Here is a 20,810-nt window from a genome sequence, read left to right on the forward strand (position 1 = left end):
CTCAAATCTATTTGCTCAGTTGTTGGACAGAGCAAGTTAAAAAAAAAGTTTTTAAAAAGGAGTGCATGTATCCATACTTGCATAAAAGTGTCAATCTGTAAGGTAGGTAAGAATATAACCACTTAATGTCATATCCAGAGAGGCCCACTAGACTCCTCAGTCTGTCTAAGAAAATCTGGTATACCAAAAGCGGCAGTAAGGCCCATCAAAACCAGAGCAGAAAGTGTCGGTGAGTCTAAATTTATTCTAAGATCATTATCTAAGATAATTTTATCTTTAAAAAAGTCGTCTCTGTACTGTGGTTTTTCCTAAAACCAGACTGATTTTTTCTTTAATTTTTAGGTATTTAAAAACTCATGTAGTTGATTAGCAACAATTTATTCTATAATTCTACTTAAAAACGTTGGGTTGAATACCGGTCTGCAACTGTCCGTAGTGTTTGGATCTAAATGAATATTCTTTAGAAGAGGACACACCACTGCTGTTTTATAGGCAGAGAACCAGATATAAATAAAGGAAATGTGTGTTTCAGGGTATGAAGTACCTCCATCTGCGGGGCCTAACTCATGGTCATCTGAAGTCCACCAACTGTTTGGTTGATGGACGTTTTGTTTTAAAAATCACAGACTATGGACTTCCCATGATTCTTCAGTCCCAGAACCTAAGCCTTCCTGAGGACCCACAAGGTAAAACACCTGTGTTTGCGGATCCTTGTATGGCATGTACCTTATTATTCTTCTTTTTTTTTTTTTTTTTTTTTTACCATTTTCCATCTTTGTGGGTTACATTCTATCAGTACAATTGTTTTTCCCAGGTGTAAGTGGGAAGGCAATGGGGTTCACAGAGAAGGTCCTCAAAGTACAAAGCAGGGCACAAATACTGTACAGGAAAGCAGTTACAGCTGGAACAACTGGAGAAAATGCAAAAGCCCTGCTCTCTGCTTCAGTTGAGCTTTGTTAAGGATTCTGCCGACAGTGCAGATCTTGTTCTTCCAATCATAGTATAAACCTCTGTCTTTGTTCTGGCAGTAATTATGGAGTCTTTTTATTGTACCCTACATGGAGCACTTGAAATCTGCTCAAGCTCTTTTTAAAAAAAGTTTCCTTACCCACAAATCCATTTGAGTGGCAGCCCATTCTTTTTTTTTTTTTTCTTTTTTTTTTAACTTGTCCTGTCCAACAACTGGGCAGTCAGATGAGAGCTGAGGGCCTCTTGTGTTGGACATATTTTACTTTAACAAGAGGGGTTATTAATCTTCATACAAACCAAAGGTATGTCTGAATAAACCCCTTTTGTAATTGAGGCCAAACTTTATTAATTTCAATCATGTCTGAAAATCTTTGGTGTTGGACCGGACGGAAAAGGAAAGAGGGGAAGAAGAGAGAGGGACGTTAGAGAGAAGGGGGGTAGGGGGTGATAATAGGAGGGGAAGGGGGATAAGACCATGAAACAGCGTAAAGCAACAAGTTTACTGGTTGTTAATCATTATGGTAAGGTTCAAATGTAGTAAAAGAAAAAAAAAGGGCGGAGCCTGTCCACACACACACTAAAATGTTATAAACACACATGTTAGCTGCAAAAATGTCCACCTGTCGACATGTACACAAAACAGATAGTGTTCACACGCATACTTATGCCTTAAAACCAACTAGTGTGAAATATTTCAGTCATTCAATCATGCAAACTGTTAGTGCAAAGGTGAGCTAACACCTGTGCTCAGGTGAGTGTTTATGTTCTTCTAAAATGGATGGTGGAACGTGAAAAGAAGGAGGGAGAGTGCCCAGCCATCCCCACCCCAAGACCCCCACCGCAGCAGCAGCGGCAGCCGGAATCCCCCCAACGCCACACGGGAACCGGCAGGGAACAACCGCCGCCCGGGCGACCAAGCCCGCCACCCAGGCCAGGGCCTGCAGGGCCGCCGCAAGGCCCCAGAGCCAGAGGCCAGGGAAGCACGGAGGGAAAGAGAGCGCCGCCCCAGCCCAACCAGGAGAGCAGCCCCCCCGCCGCGCCGGGAGAACCCAACGCAGGGCCCCACCGGAGAAGGATGCCCACAGCCCCAGACGAGCACCCCACCACCACCCAGGAGTTCCGGGCATCCCCCCGCCCCAACCCCAGGTACGAGCCAGGACCCCCCAAGGGAGACCCGCTCCGCACTCCAGGCAGCCATCCGCCCGGCCCACGGCTGGTCCAGGGAGGAGCGAGGCAGGGGCCCGCCGCCCCCGCCCAGGAGGGGGGAACCCCGGGGAAAAAAGAGGGCCCACAAGGGGTGTTGTAAATATGGCCTGACCAGGCTCGGCCACAGTTGGAAATTTGGCGGGGCCCAGCACTCAGGAGCAAAGACCAGAACCCACCCCCCAGGGACACAAACACCCCCGGCTCAGATGTAATGTGAACCCCCCCACCGCGCGGAGAGAGCACCGCCGGGCCCAGGAAGCCGGCACCCCGGGGACACGGCCGCCGTTGCAAAGGGGCCCGTACCCCCCACCAGGGAAGAGGCAGGGGACAGATGGTCCTAGGTCCCACCTTCCTTGCAAAATGTATGTGCGTGTATGTGTGTTTGAGAGAGTGTGTGTGTGCATGTGTGTGTGTTTATGTGATGAGGATGGGTGTTTCACAGATCCAGGCAGTCGTGTTCCAATTGCAACTGGTTTATTTTTCTCCACAATTCCCCAAGTGCAATAATCCTCAGTGAAATTTTACATAGTTTGAACAGCATTACACAGGAGAGGAGCACATCCATGTCTTCCCTCATTGCCCGCCCGCGGCAACTAACCTCTCCCTCTTATATACGCTAAGCCCCTCCCATTAGGCTGGATTCTGCATATTCCTCTGCTTAGTCCTTTGCTTGTCATTCTGGCAATTTCTGCCACCTATTTACAAAGAAAATAAAATTAAAAAAAACATAGAATAATTCCAAACCATTTAGGAATAAATCCCTCCATCCCAAAATGCTACAAACAATAATAAATAATATATTTACATGAATAATTTGTTTTTCCCCCCATTTGTGTGATGACGTCATTTCCGCCCACTGCTGCCGGTCGCGTCTTAACACAGCTGATCAGGTGTCGCCTCCGTTTGAAACTCGCGGTCCTTAACGGCTCCCGGTAAAGCGCATTGAGTGTGCACCCTCAACACAACCCACCCAAGGAGCGCCTGCCTCGTGTCACAGCGTCTGAAAATGCGGTGAGAGGTTAATATGTGTGGAAAAACTGCGTGTGTATGCTTTGGTGTTTGTGTGTGCGTGTGCGCAGGTGACTGCATCTATAGGCGCTCCGTCACATCACCTTCCTCCTCTTCCAGGTTGACACTGTGTGGCAACCGTGAGAGATAGTCAGCCACCACGTTGGTCCTTCGGGGCCGATGTCTGATGGTAAACTTGAATGGTTGAAGTGCGAGATACCAACGGGTCAGTCGATTATTGTGGTCCTTCATTGAATGTATCCAGGTGAGGGCACGATGATCAGTCTCCAAATCAAAATCTCTTCCAAGGAGATAATAGCGCAGGCTTTCCAGGGCCCACTTGATGGCTAACCCCTCCTTCTCCACTGCAGAATACCTCGTTTCCCTGGGCAGTAGTTTTCTGCTGAGGTATAGGATGGGCTGCTCAGCTCCTTCTTCTCCTTGAGCGAGGACTGCTCCGACTCCCACAGCTGAAGCATCTACCTGGACGAGAAACTTATTTTCAAAGTTAGGGCTGCGAAGAACAGGAGAAGAGCATAGCTGTTGTTTTAGGGCTCTGAAGGCCTTTTCACACTCATCATCCCATGGTACTGGGTTTTTCTGTGCTTTGGTTGTGAGGGCCGTGAGGGGCGCAGCAATGGTTGCAAACTGTGGCACAAAGCGGCGATACCATCCCGCCAAACCCAAGAAGGACCGAACTTCTTTTTTGGTCCTTGGACGTTGGCAGTCGAGAATGGCCTTTACTTTGTCCACTTGGGGCCGCACCTCTCCCTGTCCCAAAAGGTAGCCTAAGTATTTTGCCTCTTTTCTTGCCCACTCACATTTTTCACTATTCAAGGTCAGCCCGGCCTGCTGAATGGCATCCAGGACTCTCCTGAGATGCTGGAGGTGGTTTTCCCAAGTGTTACTGAAAATAACCACATCATCAAGGTAAGCTGCGCTGAAATTCTCACACCCCTGAAGGACTTTATCCATCAACCTTTGGAAGGTTGCTGGTGCTCCATGGAGGCCAAATGGCATGACCGTAAACTGGAAAAGACCTGCAGGCGTGCGAAAGGCGGTGTAGGGTCGAGATGCTGGTTCCAAAGGCACCTGCCAGTATCCCTTACAGAGGTCCAGGGTGGTGATGTATCCGGCCGCTCCAATCCTTTCGAGCAATTCATCCACCCTTGGCATAGGATACGCATCAAACTCAGAGACTGCATTCAGCTTCCTGAAGTCTATGCAGGGCCTAAGCGAACCATCTTTCTTTGGGAGGAGGATCATGGGACTGCACCACTCGGAGTCTGATGGTTCAATCACTCCCAACTCCTGCATGTTAGTGATTTCTTCACCCAGTCTTCCCACAAACTGTTGCGGGACACGGTATGGCCGTTGACGGATGGGTCTGTTGTCTTTCAATCGAATTGCGTGTTTTGTAAGGTTGGTACGGCCTGGCTTGCCTCTGAATAATGATGGTACCGCCTGCAACACCTGCTGTATCTGTGTCTCTTGGGTCTTGGTGAGATGAGACAGCTCAGGTGTCGTCATCTTGGTGAAGTTATGCCAACTTGTGTCCTCTTCTGTCTCACATTCTTTCACTACCAGACCAACTGGTTCTGGTGGGCTGTGGTGTGGCTCTTTCCACTCCTTCAGTAGGTTGACATGGTACGTCTGGTACTGTTTCCTCTTGTCTGGATGATGAATTTCATAAGTGACTGGCCCCATCTTCTGGCTGATGGTATATGGCCCTTGCCACTTGGACAGTAACTTGCTGGTTGAAGAAGGGAGGAGTAACAGAACCTTCTGGCCTGGTCTAAAGGCCCGGTGACGTGCCTGTTGGTCGTACCAAGTCTTCTGTGCTCTTTGAGCCTCCTTTAGGTTCATTTCAGCCTCTGCTTGGTATCTTGCTATACGCTCCCTCATCTCTAGGATGAACTGCACCACACCAGTTTCTTTTTGGTTGCTGGTCGATCCTTCCCATGCTTTACTGAGGAGATCCAGAGGTCCTTGAACATTCCTCCCGTATAGCAGCTCAAACGGTGAGAACCCAGTAGATGCCTGAGGAACCTCTCTGTAAGCAAAGAGTAGAAAAGGTAGCCAGCGATGCCAGTCCTTACCAGTCTCAGACACAAATTTTCGCAGCATCCGCTTTAAAGTCTGGTTAAACCTTTCCACCAGTCCATCAGTCTCTGGGTGGTATGGGGTAGTTCTGAGGGATTTGATTCCCAGCTGTCTGTGGAACTGTTGCATCAAGCGTGAACAGAAGTTGGTTCCCTGGTCAGTCAGTATCTCATCAGGGATCCCGACTCTAGAAAACAGTTCAGTTAGTGCATGAATGATTGCTGATGAAGTGATTGTACGTAGGGGAAATGCTTCTGGGTATCGAGTAGCATAATCACAAACGACCAAAATGTACTGATGTCCCTGGCTGCTTTTCTCCAGTGGCCCGACAATGTCCATCGCTATCCTCTGGAAGGGTGTGGAGATGACTGGAAGCGGCTGAAGACAGGCCCGATCCAACCGGCGAGGAGCTGCTGTTTTCTGGCATATTGGACAGGTCATACAGTATGATTGAATGTCTGTGTACATACCAGGCCAATAAAATCGGGAGCTAACGCGCATGTATGTTTTGTGGCGCCCAAGATGTCCTGCCCACGGAACTGTGTGTGCTAAATGCATGATGATAGGTCTACAGTTTACCGGGATTACAAGACGTTTGTGGTTGTCATTCAAAATATACAACATCCCATTTTCAATAATAAAGCAATCCATCCCCATACTGGTTACATCATCAATATTCTTCACTTTTTTAAACAAATGTTTCAATGTGTCATCCTGTTTTTGTAACTCTGCTAAGTTTTCAGGTATTTCCCACATTTTATCAGCATTCAAACCTTGTACATTGTGTTCAGTTATGCCCAGTTGCTTTTCAAAGCGCCGTTGTCGTCTAGACTTTCTTGGCCCTTTTCCACCCCCTTCGCATAAACTTTCATCCAAGTCTGGTAGAGGCAGAACCCCAGTTTTTGCCTGGGCTCTGGTAATTACTGGGCATGATACACTGTTCTGGTGATGACCCTGATTAGCATCCCCTGAACTTTCCCCTTGTAGTAACTGTACCAACACTGGTATGTCTCTACCCAAAAGCAGGTCTACAGGCAGGTTATCAACCACCCCAACAGTCAGAAGATAGGGCTGTTTATCAATGTCCACAGTTATTTCAGTTTGAGGATAAGCATGATTGTCCCCATGAACACACACCACATTTGTAAGATGACCATAGTCCAGACTACCAATGGGTACCAAGCGTTTGCTAATCAGTGAGGTAAAGCTACCGCTGTCAATTAAAGCCAATACTGATACACCATTCACAGTCACTGTTTTATAAGTTCTTTTCCTGACATTGTCATTTGCTGATGGTTCCACTTCATTTCTGGGTACATAGCAAGCCCCTGTGACCTTTGCTTTTTTCAGTGGACAAACTGAAGCCTTGTGTCCGGCTTGCTGACAATAATAGCAAATCAGTGGCTTACCAGTTCCAGGCGGAGCAGTCACTGAGCTGGAAATACCTGGACGGTGTCTCACCGCTGCTTCTCGCTCTGTCCCAAGCTGCGGTGTCGGAAACACTGGGGGACGTACGTCTGTGGTGGGTTGGGCTACGTTGATGGCTCGAGTTGCCATGGTGGATCGTGTAGAAGGTCCTCCTCTCCGAGCATTGAGGTACTGAAGAGCCAATTTTGCTGCCTCTGATCCATCCCCCGGTTCATGCTCCTTGACCCAGGTTCTCACTTCCGGCGGAAGCACGTAGAGAAGTTGTTCCAGGATGATGGATTCCCCAACCTGCTCCTTGGTCCGCCGCTCCGGTTGAATCCAACGCCGGTAGAGTCCCTTCAGCCGATGATAGGTCTCCAGAGGTGTTTCTCCCCGAGGTGCAGATGCACAGCGGAACTTCTGTCGATATGTCTCAGGAGAGATGTCAAACTTTGTTAGCAAAGCTTCTTTCAGGTCTTTGTAGGAATCAGCTTTGTCCTCATCCATGGCTGTGTATGCATCTAGGGCTTTTCCTGAGAGAAGAGGAACCAGCCTGCATGCCCATTCTGTCTCTGGCCATTTCCAAGTCTTGGCCATCCGCTCAAAACGTAATAAATAGTTTTCAATATCCTCTCCCTCCTGGTAGGGAGGAATCTTTGGCTGCATGTAGTACCTGGGCCTGGGCTCAGGTCTCTGCCGGTCAGTCCCAGTTTCAGCTTCAGATGAGGATGTGGAGGGGGTACCAGCACTACGACCAGCAGAGGGTGTTGGAAGCACCAATCTTGGGCTGCTGGCTGAATGCATGCTTGGTGTTGTTACTGCTGGGGCTGAAGGTTGGAGGGCCACCCTAAGATTTTGTAACTCCTGTATGAGACCTTGTTCTCTCTGCTGCTGGGACTCCAGGAAGGTTTTCATCATGGTAACCAGGTCAGTTGTTCCACCTGATGGTCCCAGGCCGGGGTGGGGCTTCTCTTCTTCCTCTTCCGAGGTCATTTCTGTGTCCCACTCGGCTTCCGCACCTGTGGCCCGGTCTGGTTTTCTTTGGGGCTGTGAGCGTAATCCACTACGCCTGGGATGGCGAGCTGCCTTCTTGCCACGACTTGCCATCCCACTTCTGACACCACTTGTGATGAGGATGGGTGTTTCACAGATCCAGGCAGTCGTGTTCCAATTGCAACTGGTTTATTTTTCTCCACAATTCCCCAAGTGCAATAATCCTCAGTGAAATTTTACATAGTTTGAACAGCATTACACAGGAGAGGAGCACATCCATGTCTTCCCTCATTGCCCGCCCGCGGCAACTAACCTCTCCCTCTTATATATGCTAAGCCCCTCCCATTAGGCTGGATTCTGCATATTCCTCTGATTAGTCCTTTGCTTGTCATTCTGGCAATTTCTGCCACCTATTTACAAAGAAAATAAAATTAAAAAAAACATAGAATAATTCCAAACCATTTAGGAATAAATCCCTCCATCCCAAAATGCTACAAACAATAATAAATAATATATTTACATGAATAATTTGTTTTTCCCCCCCATTTGTGTGATGACGTCATTTCCGCCCACTGCTGCCGGTCGCGTCTTAACACAGCTGATCAGGTGTCGCCTCCGTTTGAAACTCGCGGTCCTTAACGGCTCCCGGTAAAGCGCATTGAGTGTGCACCCTCAACACAACCCACCCAAGGAGCGCCTGCCTCGTGACACAGCGTCTGAAAATGCGGTGAGAGGTTAATATGTGTGGAAAAACTGCGTGTGTATGCTTTTGTGTTTGTGTGTGCGTGTGCGCAGGTGACTGCATCTATAGGCGCTCCGTCACAGTTTATGTTGGGATGTATATATTGAGGGGGGAGGGGTGTGTGTACTAAGGGGGGTGCAGTTAAAATTGGCGGGTAGGGCACTAAGGGGACATCTCCTGATTACTCACAGTGACGTCCCCTCACCTTCCCCACCAAGGGGCCCTAAATGTCTAAGGTGCGGTTAAAATTGGCGGGTAGTGTGCTAGGACGACATCCGCTGCTTGCTGGCAGTGATGTCCAAGCACCCCCCCTACCAAGGGCCCTACATGTCTAAGGTGCAAATAAAACCGAAAGAGGGGGGGCCCACTCCATACGGCAACCATAGGAGGGGGGCCACTGCCTAGTAAACCCCCCCCCCAAGGCTCATCGCAGGCTAAGCCCCCCACCCCCTCAGCCTATTATGAGGAAGGGGGTAAGTTGGGGACAGCTCATAGACTGTCCCCCGGTGGTCAAACAGCTGTCCCCCGCCCCCCCCAGCAAGGGGGCCAGGCCCACCCAGCCCAGGGGCCCCACCCCCGGAGGCGCCGACACCCCAGGCCCAGCACCACCCCCCCCACACAGAGAGAGAGGAGCCAGAAAGCGTTGGCCCCCCCCGGAGCAAGCCCAGGCCCCCACCCCCAAACGCCGGCCGTAGAAGAGCTCTGGTCAGGCCTCGATGGGACCGAGGCAGCCAACCGGCCGGGGAAACCGCCGATGGCCTCAGCGGAGACCCCGACCCGTCAACCCCCCCTGCCCCGTACCAATAGTGCCCCCCCCCTCCCCCAGAATGCCCCCCCACAGGACAGGGCCGACAAAACCCCCCACCCCACCCCACCCCAGACCCCGCAGCCGAAGCGGATGACACCCAGAGCGACCGGGGGCCCCAAGAGGGTTGTCCCGTCCCGCCCCAGAGCCAGGGAAGGGCCGATCCCAGCCCCAGGTGTAGATGGGAAGCCCATCCAGCGCCGCTGGGCCCCCCCCCCCCGAGCAGCGCCCCCCGCCAACCCCCCCCAGCACAGGCAAAGGGACCACCCCCCCAAGCCAAGCCAGACCACCCCCCCACCACGCACCCCCACACCCAAGCCCAGAGGACCACGCAGCGCCCCAGCCCGCCCCACCCAGGCGCCGGACCCGACCCCCGACCAACGGAGCCCCCACCACCCCCCGCCAGGCACCGGAGGCCCCGACCCCCACCCCGGCCCACGGCAGAAGGGCAAGGAGCAGCGACGACCAGGCCCCCCCCACCCCTTAAGTCATGGAGTTAGCTATGGGAGACCAGAGAGACCGAATTCTTTCAAAGTTACTTGAACTTTGGGTTGACATTTTTTCCAAGCTGATATGATCAAGCAGCAGATTTCTGTGTTGACTTATATTTATATTTTTTTTGCTTTTCCAATTTATTAAAATAGTTTTTTTAGCAATGCAAAGAGTTATGAAAATGATAGAGCCTAATCCTCCTTCAACATCGATGGCACTCATGTCACCAAGCACACAAAGTGACGGTGAAGCTGTGATTGAAACCTTAAGCCAGACTGATAGATCGGCACATACCTGCTGCCAGAGAGCCTGGACAGGCGTGCAGAACCATAGTGCATGCATGTAATTGTCGGGTAGATTACTGTCACAGTGCTGACAAATGTCTGAGTTACTGAGACCCATCTTGAACATCCTCTGTCCAGTGTAGTAAATTCTGTGAAGAGTTTTGAAATGGATTAGCTGCAGATTTGGACTTTTTGTCATTTTAAAGGTGTTTAGACAAAGTTCTGACCAAAAGCTTTCATCTGTGCTGATGCTCAAATCCGCATCCCATTTTGTTGTCGGAAGTGAAATATTGCTATCTAAATTACATAAAAGTTTGTATATTTTGGAGAGAGTTTTATTCATTGAGAAATTGATCAGAGTGGTAACTACATCTGGTAGCTTTAAATCGTTGTCTCTGTATTTAAACTTTTTAGTAATAATTGATTTAAGTTGCTGATATTCCAAGAAGTTATTTATTCCATGTTTGTCTTGAAGTTCCTGGGGAGTTATGAATCTTCTATCAATAATTATGTGCTCTAGTTGTTTTACGCCCCCTGTTTGCCAAGCTGGGAAGTGGATAATTTTTTTGTTTATGAGGATGTCTGGGTTGTTCCACATGGGTGTCATTTTGCACGGTTGAATTGATGATTTTGATATTTTGAGAAATTCCCACCAGGCTGTTAAAGTGGCGTTTATATTAATACTTTTGAAACAATCCTGTTTTTTAACTGTTTGGCTAATAAATGGAAGATCTGACAGGTTGATCTTTCCACATAACGCCTGTTCCAAGTCTAACCATGAGTTGGTTTCTGGATTATTTTTTAACCATTTTAAGATGTATGGTAATCTATTTGCAAGAAAGTAATTGTGGAAGTTAGGTAATTCTAATCCTCCACAGCTTTTTGCAGATTTTAAAGTTTTTAGACTAATTCTTGCAGGTTTATTGTTCCATAGAAAGCTTGATATGGATGAGTCTAATGTTTTGAACCATTTTAATGGCGGTTGTGTGGGAATCATTGAGAAGAGATAATTAACTTTGGGTAAGATTTTCATTTTTACCGTGGCTACCTTGCCCATAAGGGACAGAGGCAGGTTGGTCCAGCGTGTTAGATCGTCCTGTATGTTTTTCAGTAATGGGGTGTAGTTTAGCTGCACCAGTTCTGATATTTTGGGGGAAAAATAAATACCTAAATATTTTATATTGCCTGATTTAACTGGTATTGTGAGTCCTTGCTCCGCATTACTGTTCAGTGGTAATAAAACAGATTTATTCCAATTAATGGAATAGTCTGATATAGAAGAGAATTCATTAATGATTGTTGCCGTTTCATTTACAGAATGTATATTACTTAAAAACAGTAATATGTCATCTGCATAGAGACTAATTTTATGATGGCTGTGTTTGGTTTTAATTCCTTTAATACTCTCATTCTGTCTTATTGCTGCAGCTAGATGCTCGATAAATATTGCAAAAAGAGAGGGGGAGAGTGGGCAACCCTGTCTAGTTCCTTTTCCAAGAAAAAACCTGTTGGAAGTCTGTTTATTAGTTCTAACTGATGCATTGGGGTTGTGATATAATATTTTGATCCAATTGATGAATGATTCTCCAAACCCAAACTTATGGAGGGCAGCAATGAGGAACTTCCAGTTTACTCTATCAAAGGCTTTTTCAGCATCCAGTGATAGTATAGTCATTTCCTGGTTTTTGATGGTGGCAAAGTCTATTATGTTAACGAGTCTGCGGACATTGTCATCCGAGTGTCTGCTTTTGATGAATCCAGTTTGATCAAAGTCAATTATGTGAGGAGTGACTTTTTCTGTTCTCTGTGCTAGTGCTTTGCAGATAATTTTTACATCTGCATTGATTAAAGAAATGGGGCGATAGCTTGAAGGACTCGTGGGGTCTTTGTCTGGTTTTAGAAGAAGGATAATGTTGGCAGTGTTCATGTTAGGTGGTAGAGATTGGCTTTCATTGATAAATTTTACCGTTTATAAAACGTTGGTGCCAGTTGTTCCCAGAATTCCTTATAAAACTCTGCAGGAAAGCCGTCAGGCCCTGGTGCTTTACCATTAGGCATAAGTAACAGAGCTTCATGAAGCTCAGACAACGAGAGCGGAGAGTCTAAGTTTGTGATTTGATCTTCGTTTAACTTGGGCAGGTTTATCTTCTTTCTCTTTCGGCTTTTCCCATCAGGGGTCGCCACAGCGAATCATCCTTTTCCACCTCACTCTATCATGAACATCTTCTACCCTAACATTAGCCAACTTCATGTCCTCTGTCAAGACATCCATGTATCTCCTCTTTGGCCGTCCTCTTGCCCTCCTGCCAGGCAGCTCCATCTCCAACATCCTTCTACCAATATATCCACTATCCCTCCTCTGAACATGTCCAAACCATCTCAGTCTGGCTTCTCTGACTTTGTCGCTAACACAGGCAACATGAGCCGTCCCTCTGATGTACTCGTTCCTTATCCTGTCTAACCTGGTCACTCCTAAGGAGAACCTCAACATCTTCATCTCCGCTACCTCCATCCCAGCCTCTTGTCTCTGTCTCACTGCTACCGTCTCTAACCCATAGAGCAGAGCTGGTCTCACCACTGTCTTGTACACCTTTCCTTTGAGTCTTGCTGACACTCTTCTGTCACACAACACTCCTGACACTTTCCTCCACCCGCTCCAACCTGCCTGCACTCGCCTCTTCACCTCTTTTCCACACTCCCCATCACACTGAACTGTTGACCCCAAGTACTTAAACTCCTGCACCTTCTTCACCTCAGCCCCCTGTAACCTAACGCTTCTACCTTGATCCCTCTCGTTCAGACACATGTATTCTGTCTTACTACGACTGACCTTCATGCCTCTTCTTTCCAGAGCAAACCTCCACCTCTCTAGCTGTTCCTCCACCTGCTCTCTACTCTCACTGCAAATTACGATGTCATCCGCAAACATCATTGTCCAGGGAGATTCCTGTCTTACCTCGTCTGTCAGCCTGTCCATCAGCATAGCAAACAAAAAAGGACTCAAAGCTGATCCTTGGTGTAGTCCCACCTCCACCTTGAACTCCTCTGTCTGACCTACAGCACATCTCACCACCGTCATACTTCTCTCATACATGTCCTGAACTACTCTGACATACTTCTCTGCCACTCCAGACGACCTCATACAGTACCACAGCTCCTCCCTCGGCACCCTGTCATACGCCTTCTCTAAATCTACGAACACACAATGCAGCTTTTTTGCAATTTTGGCAATTTTTACGCCGGATGCCCTTCCTGACGCAACCCTCTCTATTTATCCGGGCTTGGGACCGGCACAGAGGCAACTGGCTTGCAACCCCTGTGGCTAGATTTAACTTGGGCAGGTTTATATTGTTGAGAAATGAGTTGATGCTTTGTTCTGATGGATTGATCTGTGGAGTGTATAAGTTTTGATAAAAGTCTTTAAACGCATTATTAATTTTGACCGGGTCATGGGTGACAATCCCTGTTTGGTCCATAATAGAAGTGATTGTTGATTTTTCTTTATTAATTTTAAGCTGATTAGCTAGAAATTTGCCAGATTTATTTGAGTTTTCATATCTTTCCAGTCGAAGCCTGTGTATCTGGAATTGTGTTTGTTTATTGATGATGTCATTTAACTGCAGTTTTAAATTTTTCAGGTCGCCCAGAATGTGTTCCTGTGCAGAAGCAGCATAAGCAGTCTCCAGAGTTTTTATTTTATTTTCTAATTCTAATAAATCTGCTTTCTCTTTGCGTTTTTTATGCGTTGAATAAGAGATGATTTTCCCTCTCATGACTGCTTTTGCTGTTTCCCAAAGAATACTTGGTGATATTTCAGAAGTATTGTTGAATTCTAAGAAGGTTTCCCACTCTTTTTTAAAGAATTCAATAAATTCCTGGTCTTTTAACAGAGACGTATTAAACCTCCAGGTTGAACCCGAGGGTGTGGGTAGGGTTAGGGTTAGGAATATGAAAAATAAGAACCCCACGCTGTAAGCACGGGGCCCTGAGGCACTGGCCATTTCTGTCCCCACCATGGTTCCACCCTCATCCCCTTTGAATAAAATGTTTTCCTTGTGTTTCAGGATCATCCCGCTCATGAAAAGATCGGTCTGGTGGCCGCTGCAGGTAAGTAGATTACACACGGTTAGGGTTAGAGCAATTAAGTCACTTGGTTGGGGGTCATAAATCACAAATTAGGGTTGGGGGGGGGCAAAAATTACACACGGTTAGGGTTAGAGCAATTAATTCACCTGGCTGGGGATCAGAAATCACAAATTAGGGTTAGAAAATATACTCCATGGTTGGGATTAGAGCTACCTGAATGGGGATGATTGAAATGAAAGGGTTAGGGTTAGGGGTTAGGGGTTAGGGGTTAGGGTTAGGGTTAGGGGTTAGGGTTAGGGTTAGGGTTGGGGTTTGCAAAAATACGTTTGGGTTAGGGTTAGGGTTAGGGGTTAGGGTTAGGGTTAGGGTTAGGGGTTAGGGTTAGGGTTAAGAAAAATAAGAACTACAAGCTGTAGGCCTGGAGTTCCTGATGCACGGGCCATTTCTGTCTCCACCATGGCTCCACCTTCATCTCCTTTAAATTATGTTTTACTCTTGTTTCAGGAATATCCCGGTCATGAAGAGGTCGGTCTGGTAAGCGCTGCAGGTAAGTATTGTTAGAGAAAAAAATACAAACGCCTAGGGTTAGGGCAAAAGATACACACACTTAGGGTTAGGGCAATTATTCACCTGGTTAGGGATTAGAAATCAAAATTTAGGGTTAGAAAATATAATCCAATGGTTGGGATTAGAGCTACCTGAATGGGGATAACTGCAATGAAAGTCAGAAAACCATCATAAAGCCCAAAAGACATTTTAAAAAAAAAAAAAAAAAAAAAAAAAAAAAAAAAAAAAATTAAACCTTAAGACTAGGTTGCTCGTTACCACCCTCTGCTGGATAAAAATAGAAGGAGAGAGGGACCTGATTAGATTACTCATCTACTCCCTCTGTCGGACCAGGAGGGAGGAGCCTAGGACTCCAATATTTCAGCATCCTCCTGGCCGTATCTGCTGTCCAGTTCACATTGTCCTGGTCTGTTTCCACTGGGTCATCTGAAAGGCAAATGTGGTTACAGAGCTCCCCGATGTGTTCATTCAGATGATCCAGGACTGCTTTTTCTTGTGGTGGCAGGCGATGTGAGTAACCAATCATGGGAATAACAATATTGGCTTCTGGGAATAATTGTTCTGCCATTTCAAATGTTTTAAACATGTCAATCACTGGGATGTCTTTGTCCTTATGTGTCCTCTGATGGATGCCAAAGGACAAAAGGAGGGTCTTTGGCTGAGTATGGCAGGTGGCGTTTTTTTAACAGGAACTCAGCATCCTGCCATGTAGCTTGGGGAAAGCTGTCCACCTGGGTGTTGTCAGCCTTGAAAGATGGAAGTCTGCCAACATTAAAATCTCCCACAATGACCGTCTCTTGATGTATGTGGAGATGCCAGTCTGTGAACTTGCGTGGAGTGATGGCATGTCGTGTTGGGGTGCATACCTGCACAGCTGTTGCCGAGGATGCTGCATGTCCCGCTGGGGTGGGGTGAGGAGCTTCTATGTTTTGCTCCTGCGTTGCACGCTGAGAATCTGCTGGCTGCCGCTCTGGGATGGGAAATGGTTTTGTTGCAGGTATGATCTTACTTCGTGGTGGAGGAGTCATCGGAGAATGATGATGAGGAGAAGGAGATGAAGCTGTAGGGGATGAAGACCCTGTGTCTCCCCTTTCTGTGAATTTGAGCAGGGGTGACCCGTCCCACTCTGTGCTTTTCCTCTTGCTCTTCTTGGGGGCACGTTTGTGTGCTCCTGCTGGGCTCTGTGGTCTTGTGGTTTGGGGCTGGACTGCTGGTGAAGGTGATGGAGACAGCTCCAAGCTTAAATCCTCCTCTGGTTCATCTGTGAGTTCTGAAACAGAGGCAGGAGGAGAGGGGGGGGCCGGTACTCTTAACCTGGTGGTGAGCATTCTCTGGCACCGGTCCAGGGTTTCCTGCTTTAATCGCGTGCCCAGGTGTCTCTTGGCCCAGCATGTGGCGATCTCAAAAGGTCCTCTCCAATCTTCTGTGGAAAACTGGGAAAGTCTGTTCAGCTCCATGTCAATATTGTTCTGATAATGTTCTCTGAGAATCAGGATGGTAGTAAAGGCCCAGTTTTTTGCATTCCCCTGTATTAGAGTCTGCGTTTGTGAGCTGGGGGAAGCAGGTTTGACTATTGTAGTTAAATATTGGCTTATTTTGTTTAAGGTTGGAGGGTAATCTTCTTTAGACACATTCATGGAGTGATGCACCGCTTTGATTAGTCTATTGATGACACGCACCTTCTGGGTGAAGTCCGGGTCATCTGACTGCACTCTGTGTGGGGGTGCTCCAGTTGCATCTCCCCGTGTTGTGATCCAGTGGCCACCATGTTGGTTTGCAGGTCTGGTGCTGCGTCGGGGTCTGTGAGCACGCAGCTTCACCTCACCGTCAGGGTAAAAGCGCCAGTGATCAGATGCTGGCGGTGTGCTGGGGCGTCGGATGTGCTGTGCTTCAAAAAAGCTGGGCCCCCTCAGCTGCGGGTCCTCTCTGACGGCCTCAGCATAGGAGCGTCGAGGGCTCCCATCTGGATGACGTAAAAACGTGCTCCTGTCTCGCTCGAAAACACGGCCTCTCCTGCTGCCTCTCCTGGATTGGACCAGAATCCAGTCGTTTTCATGAGGCCTCGGTGGCATAATGGCTCAAATCGCCCTTTCAGACTTAGCTGCTATGCTCATTCAAAAACAAAATGGAGGTCGAGGCGTGCTTTCACCGACGAATTCCGGTTTATTACTGGAGCGTTCAAGTAAAAAAGATATATATATACAAGCCGAAGTTGCAACGTTTCGAACAAAGAACAGTCTTCATCAGGCAAAAGGCTTTGAATAAATGTATACAGAGTTTGAAAAACCTGTCAAATGCAGCTGTGCTCCAAGTTTGATCTGCTCCGCCTGGAGTTCAGAGTAAAATGGACGTTCAGGGCGGATCAACAACCATGATGCACCTGGGGTCCTCTGTGACCAATCGTTCCTTGTCTCCGGGCAGAATGTCCCCTTCGCTGGGCCGGTGGAGTGTTGGAATTTTACAAACTCGGAGGGTTGCATTCAATGGCACTCGTAATTTTAAAATTTCACATAAAACAATAAATTTAAGCTTATTTGAACTGTAGAACATGAAAATATATAACAAATGAAACAAATTATTCTCAAACCATCTTAATTAAAATGTATTTCCTGTACAATATACATTTGTATGAATTTTAGTGACCAATTTTCTGGGTAACAGACTTAAACTTATAAGGAATTGCAGTTATTGGTGAAGTTCACCTCAGTAAAAAGTTCTGTTGACCATCAGACCTTAATAGGAACATAAAACAGTTTACACAATCATTTTTTTCAAAATTTAAGGTGGTTGCGTTTTTACAGCATGTCATCCTGAATGGAGTTGGAAGATCTGAGGAGAAGAGGAAGAACCTAGCGAGGAAGCAGAAGGCTCGGGCTGGTTAGGAATATGAAAAATAAGAACCCCACGCTGTAAGCACGGGGCCCTGAGGCACTGGCCATTTCTGTCCCCACCATGGTTCCACCCTCATCCCCTTTGAATAAAATGTTTTCCTTGTGTTTCAGGATCATCCCGCTCATGAAAAGATCGGTCTGGTGGCCGCTGCAGGTAAGTAGATTACACACGGTTAGGGTTAGAGCAATTAAGTCACTTGGTTGGGGGTCATAAATCACAAATTAGGGTTGGGGGGGGGCAAAAATTACACACGGTTAGGGTTAGAGCAATTAATTCACCTGGCTGGGGATCAGAAATCACAAATTAGGGTTAGAAAATATACTCCATGGTTGGGATTAGAGCTACCTGAATGGGGATGATTGAAATGAAAGTCAGAAAACCATAATAAAACCCAAAAGAAATGACATTTTAAAATCAAACCTTAAGACTAGGTTGCTCTTTACCACCCTCTGTTGGATGAAGACAAGGGGGGCGAGGGACCTGATTGAATTACTCATTCATTCCCTCTGTCGGACCAAGAGGGAGAAACCTAGGACTCCAATATTTCAGCATCCTCATGGCCGTATCTGCTGTCCAGTTCACATTGTCCTGGTCTGTCTCCACTGGATCATCTGAAAGGCAAATGTGGTTACACAGCTCCCCGATGTGTTCATTCAGATGATCCAGGACCGCTTTTTCTTGTGGTGGCAGGCGATGTGAATAACCAATCATGGGAATAACAATATTGGCTTCTGGGAATAATTGTTCTGCCACTTCAAATGTATGAAACATCTCAATTACTGGGATGTCCTTGTCCTTATGTGTCCTCTGATGGATGCCAAAGGACAAAAGGATGGTCTTTGGCTGAGTATGGCAGGTGGCGTTCTTTAACAGGAACTCAGCATCCTGCCATGTCGCTTGAGGAAAGCTGTCCACTTGAATGTGGTCAGCTTTGAAGGATGGGAGTCTGCCAACATTCGAATCTCCCACAATGACCGTCTCCTGATGTATGTGGAGATGCCAGTCTCTGAATTTGCGTGGAGTGATGAGATGTCGTGTTGGAGTGCATACCTGCACAGCTGCTGCAGAGAATGCTGCAGGTCCCGCTGGGGTGGGGTGAGGAGCTTCTGTGCTCTGCTCCTGCGATGCACGCTGAGCATCTACTGGCTGCAGCTCTGGGATGAGAAATGATTTTGCTGCAGGGATGATCTTTCTTCGTGTTGGTGGAGGAGTCATCGGAGAATGATGATGAGGAGGAGGAGGAGATGCTGCAGGGGATGAACACTCTGTGTCTCCCATCTCTGTGAGTTCAAGCAGGGGTGACCAGTCCCGTTCTGTGCTTTTCCTCTTGGTCTTTTTGGGGGCACGTTTACGTGCTCCTGCTGGGCTCTGTGGCCTTGGGGTTTGGGGCTGGACTGCTGGTGAAGGTGATGGAGTCAGCTCCAAGCTTAAATCCTCCTCTAGTTCTTCTATGTGCTCTGAAACAGAGGGAGGAGGAGAGGGGGGGACCGGTTCTCTTAACCTGGTGTTCAGCATTCTGTGGCAGCGGTCCAGGGTTTCCTGTTTCAGACGCGTGCCCAGGTGTCTTCTGGCCCAGCAGGTGGCGATCTCAAAAGGTCCTCTCCAACCTCCTGTGGAAAGCTGAGAGAGTCTGTTCAGCTCCTCGTTGATATTGTTCTGATAATGTTCCCTCAAAATCAGGATGGTAGTAAAAGCCCAGTTTTCAGCATTCCCCTGTATTAGAGTCTGTGTCTGTGAGCTGGGGGAAGCAGGTTTGATGATTGTTGCCAAATATCGGCTTATTCTGTTTAGGGTTGGAGGGTAACCTTCTTTTGACACATTCATGGAGTGATGCACTGCTTTTATCAGTCTGTTGATGACACGCACCTTCTGAGTGAAATCCGGGTCATCTGACTGCACTCTGTGGGGGGGCGCTCCAGCTGCGTCTCCCCGTGTTGTGATCCAGTGGCTGCCATATTGGTTTGCAGGTGTGGCGTAGCGTTGAGGTCTCTGAGCACGTGGCCTCTCCTCCCCGTCAGGGTTAGGGTTAGGGTTAGGGTTAGGGGTTAGGGTTAGGGTTAGGGGTTAAAGATTAGAAATTCACCGCCAAAGGCGGTGAACTTCAAGTGCATAGGCCTTCCCTCCGTCCAGAAAGCCAGAATCATCCGCCCCACACTCAAAAATTAGAATAAATGGACTTACATATTCAAAAATTAGGCTCTCATCGTCCTGGATAACTTGTATTTTCAATTTTGTCTCCTCTTCTTTTTTCTTTGCAGGAACATTTCCTCTATTTCCTCAGGTAAGTAGCCTTGTCTTTTCTTTGCAGGATATTTTTCAGGCTCCTCCTGGTATCACTTGTTGCCCAGAGTAATGCATTATATTTCGGACTTCCTGGTCCTTCTTCAGATGCTGAACTGAGCACATTTTGTTTGTATATCCCTTGTGCATGAGAGCTTGGATGGAATAAAAATCCTTTGTCCAAAATCCGGGTCTGATTGCCTTCTGTTTAATTGTGCCTCCGTATGACAGGGCTGCAAGGTGAGTGAGTGAGTTGGAAGAAGCAGGTCCTCTTAAATCGAGCAGGTGGGCGGAGTTAGCCTTTGTTTTGCTCCTGAATGGCTGTGGATCCATGCTTTTCCGAAATTGTCCGTAGCTTTATGGCTCTTTGAAATATAGTCTCACCTATTGTTTTTAGGAGTGGGAGCACACCCCCCCTCACCAAGATGAGGTCCAGACAGTTAAGGAAATCACCCAGCTTGCACAAAACATTTTTCTTTTTCCTCTTCAGTCATTTGTCCTCCAAAAATCCTCTCAGAATAGGTTTTTCTTACTTCTTCACTGAGGTTAGGTTCAGGATTAGGTGACTTGGAAGGTATGTATAGTCCAAAACATCATGTCTGAGAAAAAATCTTTTCTTCTACAGCATGGCAGGGAGTGGGGTTTCAAACCCTGGCACCAGACTGACAAAGGGGCACGAGCTTGTCAGGGGTTAAAGATTAGAAATTCACCGCCAAAGGCGGTGAACTTCAAGTGCATAGGCCTTCCCTCCGTCCAGAAAGCCAGAATCATCCGCCCCACACTCAAAAATTAGAATAAATGGACTTACATATTCAAAAATTAGGCTCTCATCGTCCTGGATAACTTGTATTTTCAATTTTGTCTCCTCTTCTTTTTTCTTTGCAGGAACATTTCCTCTATTTCCTCAGGTAAGTAGCCTTGTCTTTTCTTTGCAGGATATTTTTCAGGCTCCTCCTGGTATCACTTGTTGCCCAGA

The 20,810-nt window shown here is 47.3% G+C and overlaps 2 protein-coding genes across 2 annotated transcripts; both read right to left on the bottom strand.

The window, feature by feature from the left end:
- Positions 1–2,632: 2,632 nt before the first annotated feature.
- On the bottom strand, positions 2,633–8,922 carry LOC144987475 (uncharacterized). The gene is made up of 2 exons (XM_078936926.1): positions 2,981–8,922; positions 2,633–2,870 (listed from the first exon to the last, which is right to left on the bottom strand). The coding sequence occupies exon 1, from the start codon at positions 7,798–7,800 to the stop codon at positions 3,265–3,267; it is 4,536 nt and encodes a 1,511-aa protein (XP_078793052.1). The 5' UTR covers positions 7,801–8,922; the 3' UTR covers positions 2,633–2,870; positions 2,981–3,264.
- A 924-nt stretch (positions 8,923–9,846) lies between these two features.
- On the bottom strand, positions 9,847–19,589 carry LOC144987482 (uncharacterized). The gene is made up of 2 exons (XM_078936931.1): positions 19,421–19,589; positions 9,847–19,174 (listed from the first exon to the last, which is right to left on the bottom strand). The coding sequence occupies exon 2, from the start codon at positions 19,067–19,069 to the stop codon at positions 18,044–18,046; it is 1,026 nt and encodes a 341-aa protein (XP_078793057.1). The 5' UTR covers positions 19,070–19,174; positions 19,421–19,589; the 3' UTR covers positions 9,847–18,043.
- Between the last annotated feature and the right edge of the window lie 1,221 nt (positions 19,590–20,810).

The sequence above is a fragment of the Oryzias latipes genome, chromosome 18 (genome assembly GCF_053564925.1).
Source record: "Oryzias latipes strain Hd-rR chromosome 18, Olatipes_Hd-rR_3.1".
Lineage (NCBI taxonomy): Eukaryota > Metazoa > Chordata > Actinopteri > Beloniformes > Adrianichthyidae > Oryzias > Oryzias latipes.

Excerpts from the sequence above, each read along its gene's own strand:
- LOC144987475 (XM_078936926.1), bottom strand. The coding sequence starts at position 7,800 with ATGGCAAGTCGTGGCAAGAAGGCAGCTCGCCATCCCAGGCGTAGTGGA.
- LOC144987482 (XM_078936931.1), bottom strand. The coding sequence starts at position 19,069 with ATGCTGAACACCAGGTTAAGAGAACCGGTCCCCCCCTCTCCTCCTCCC.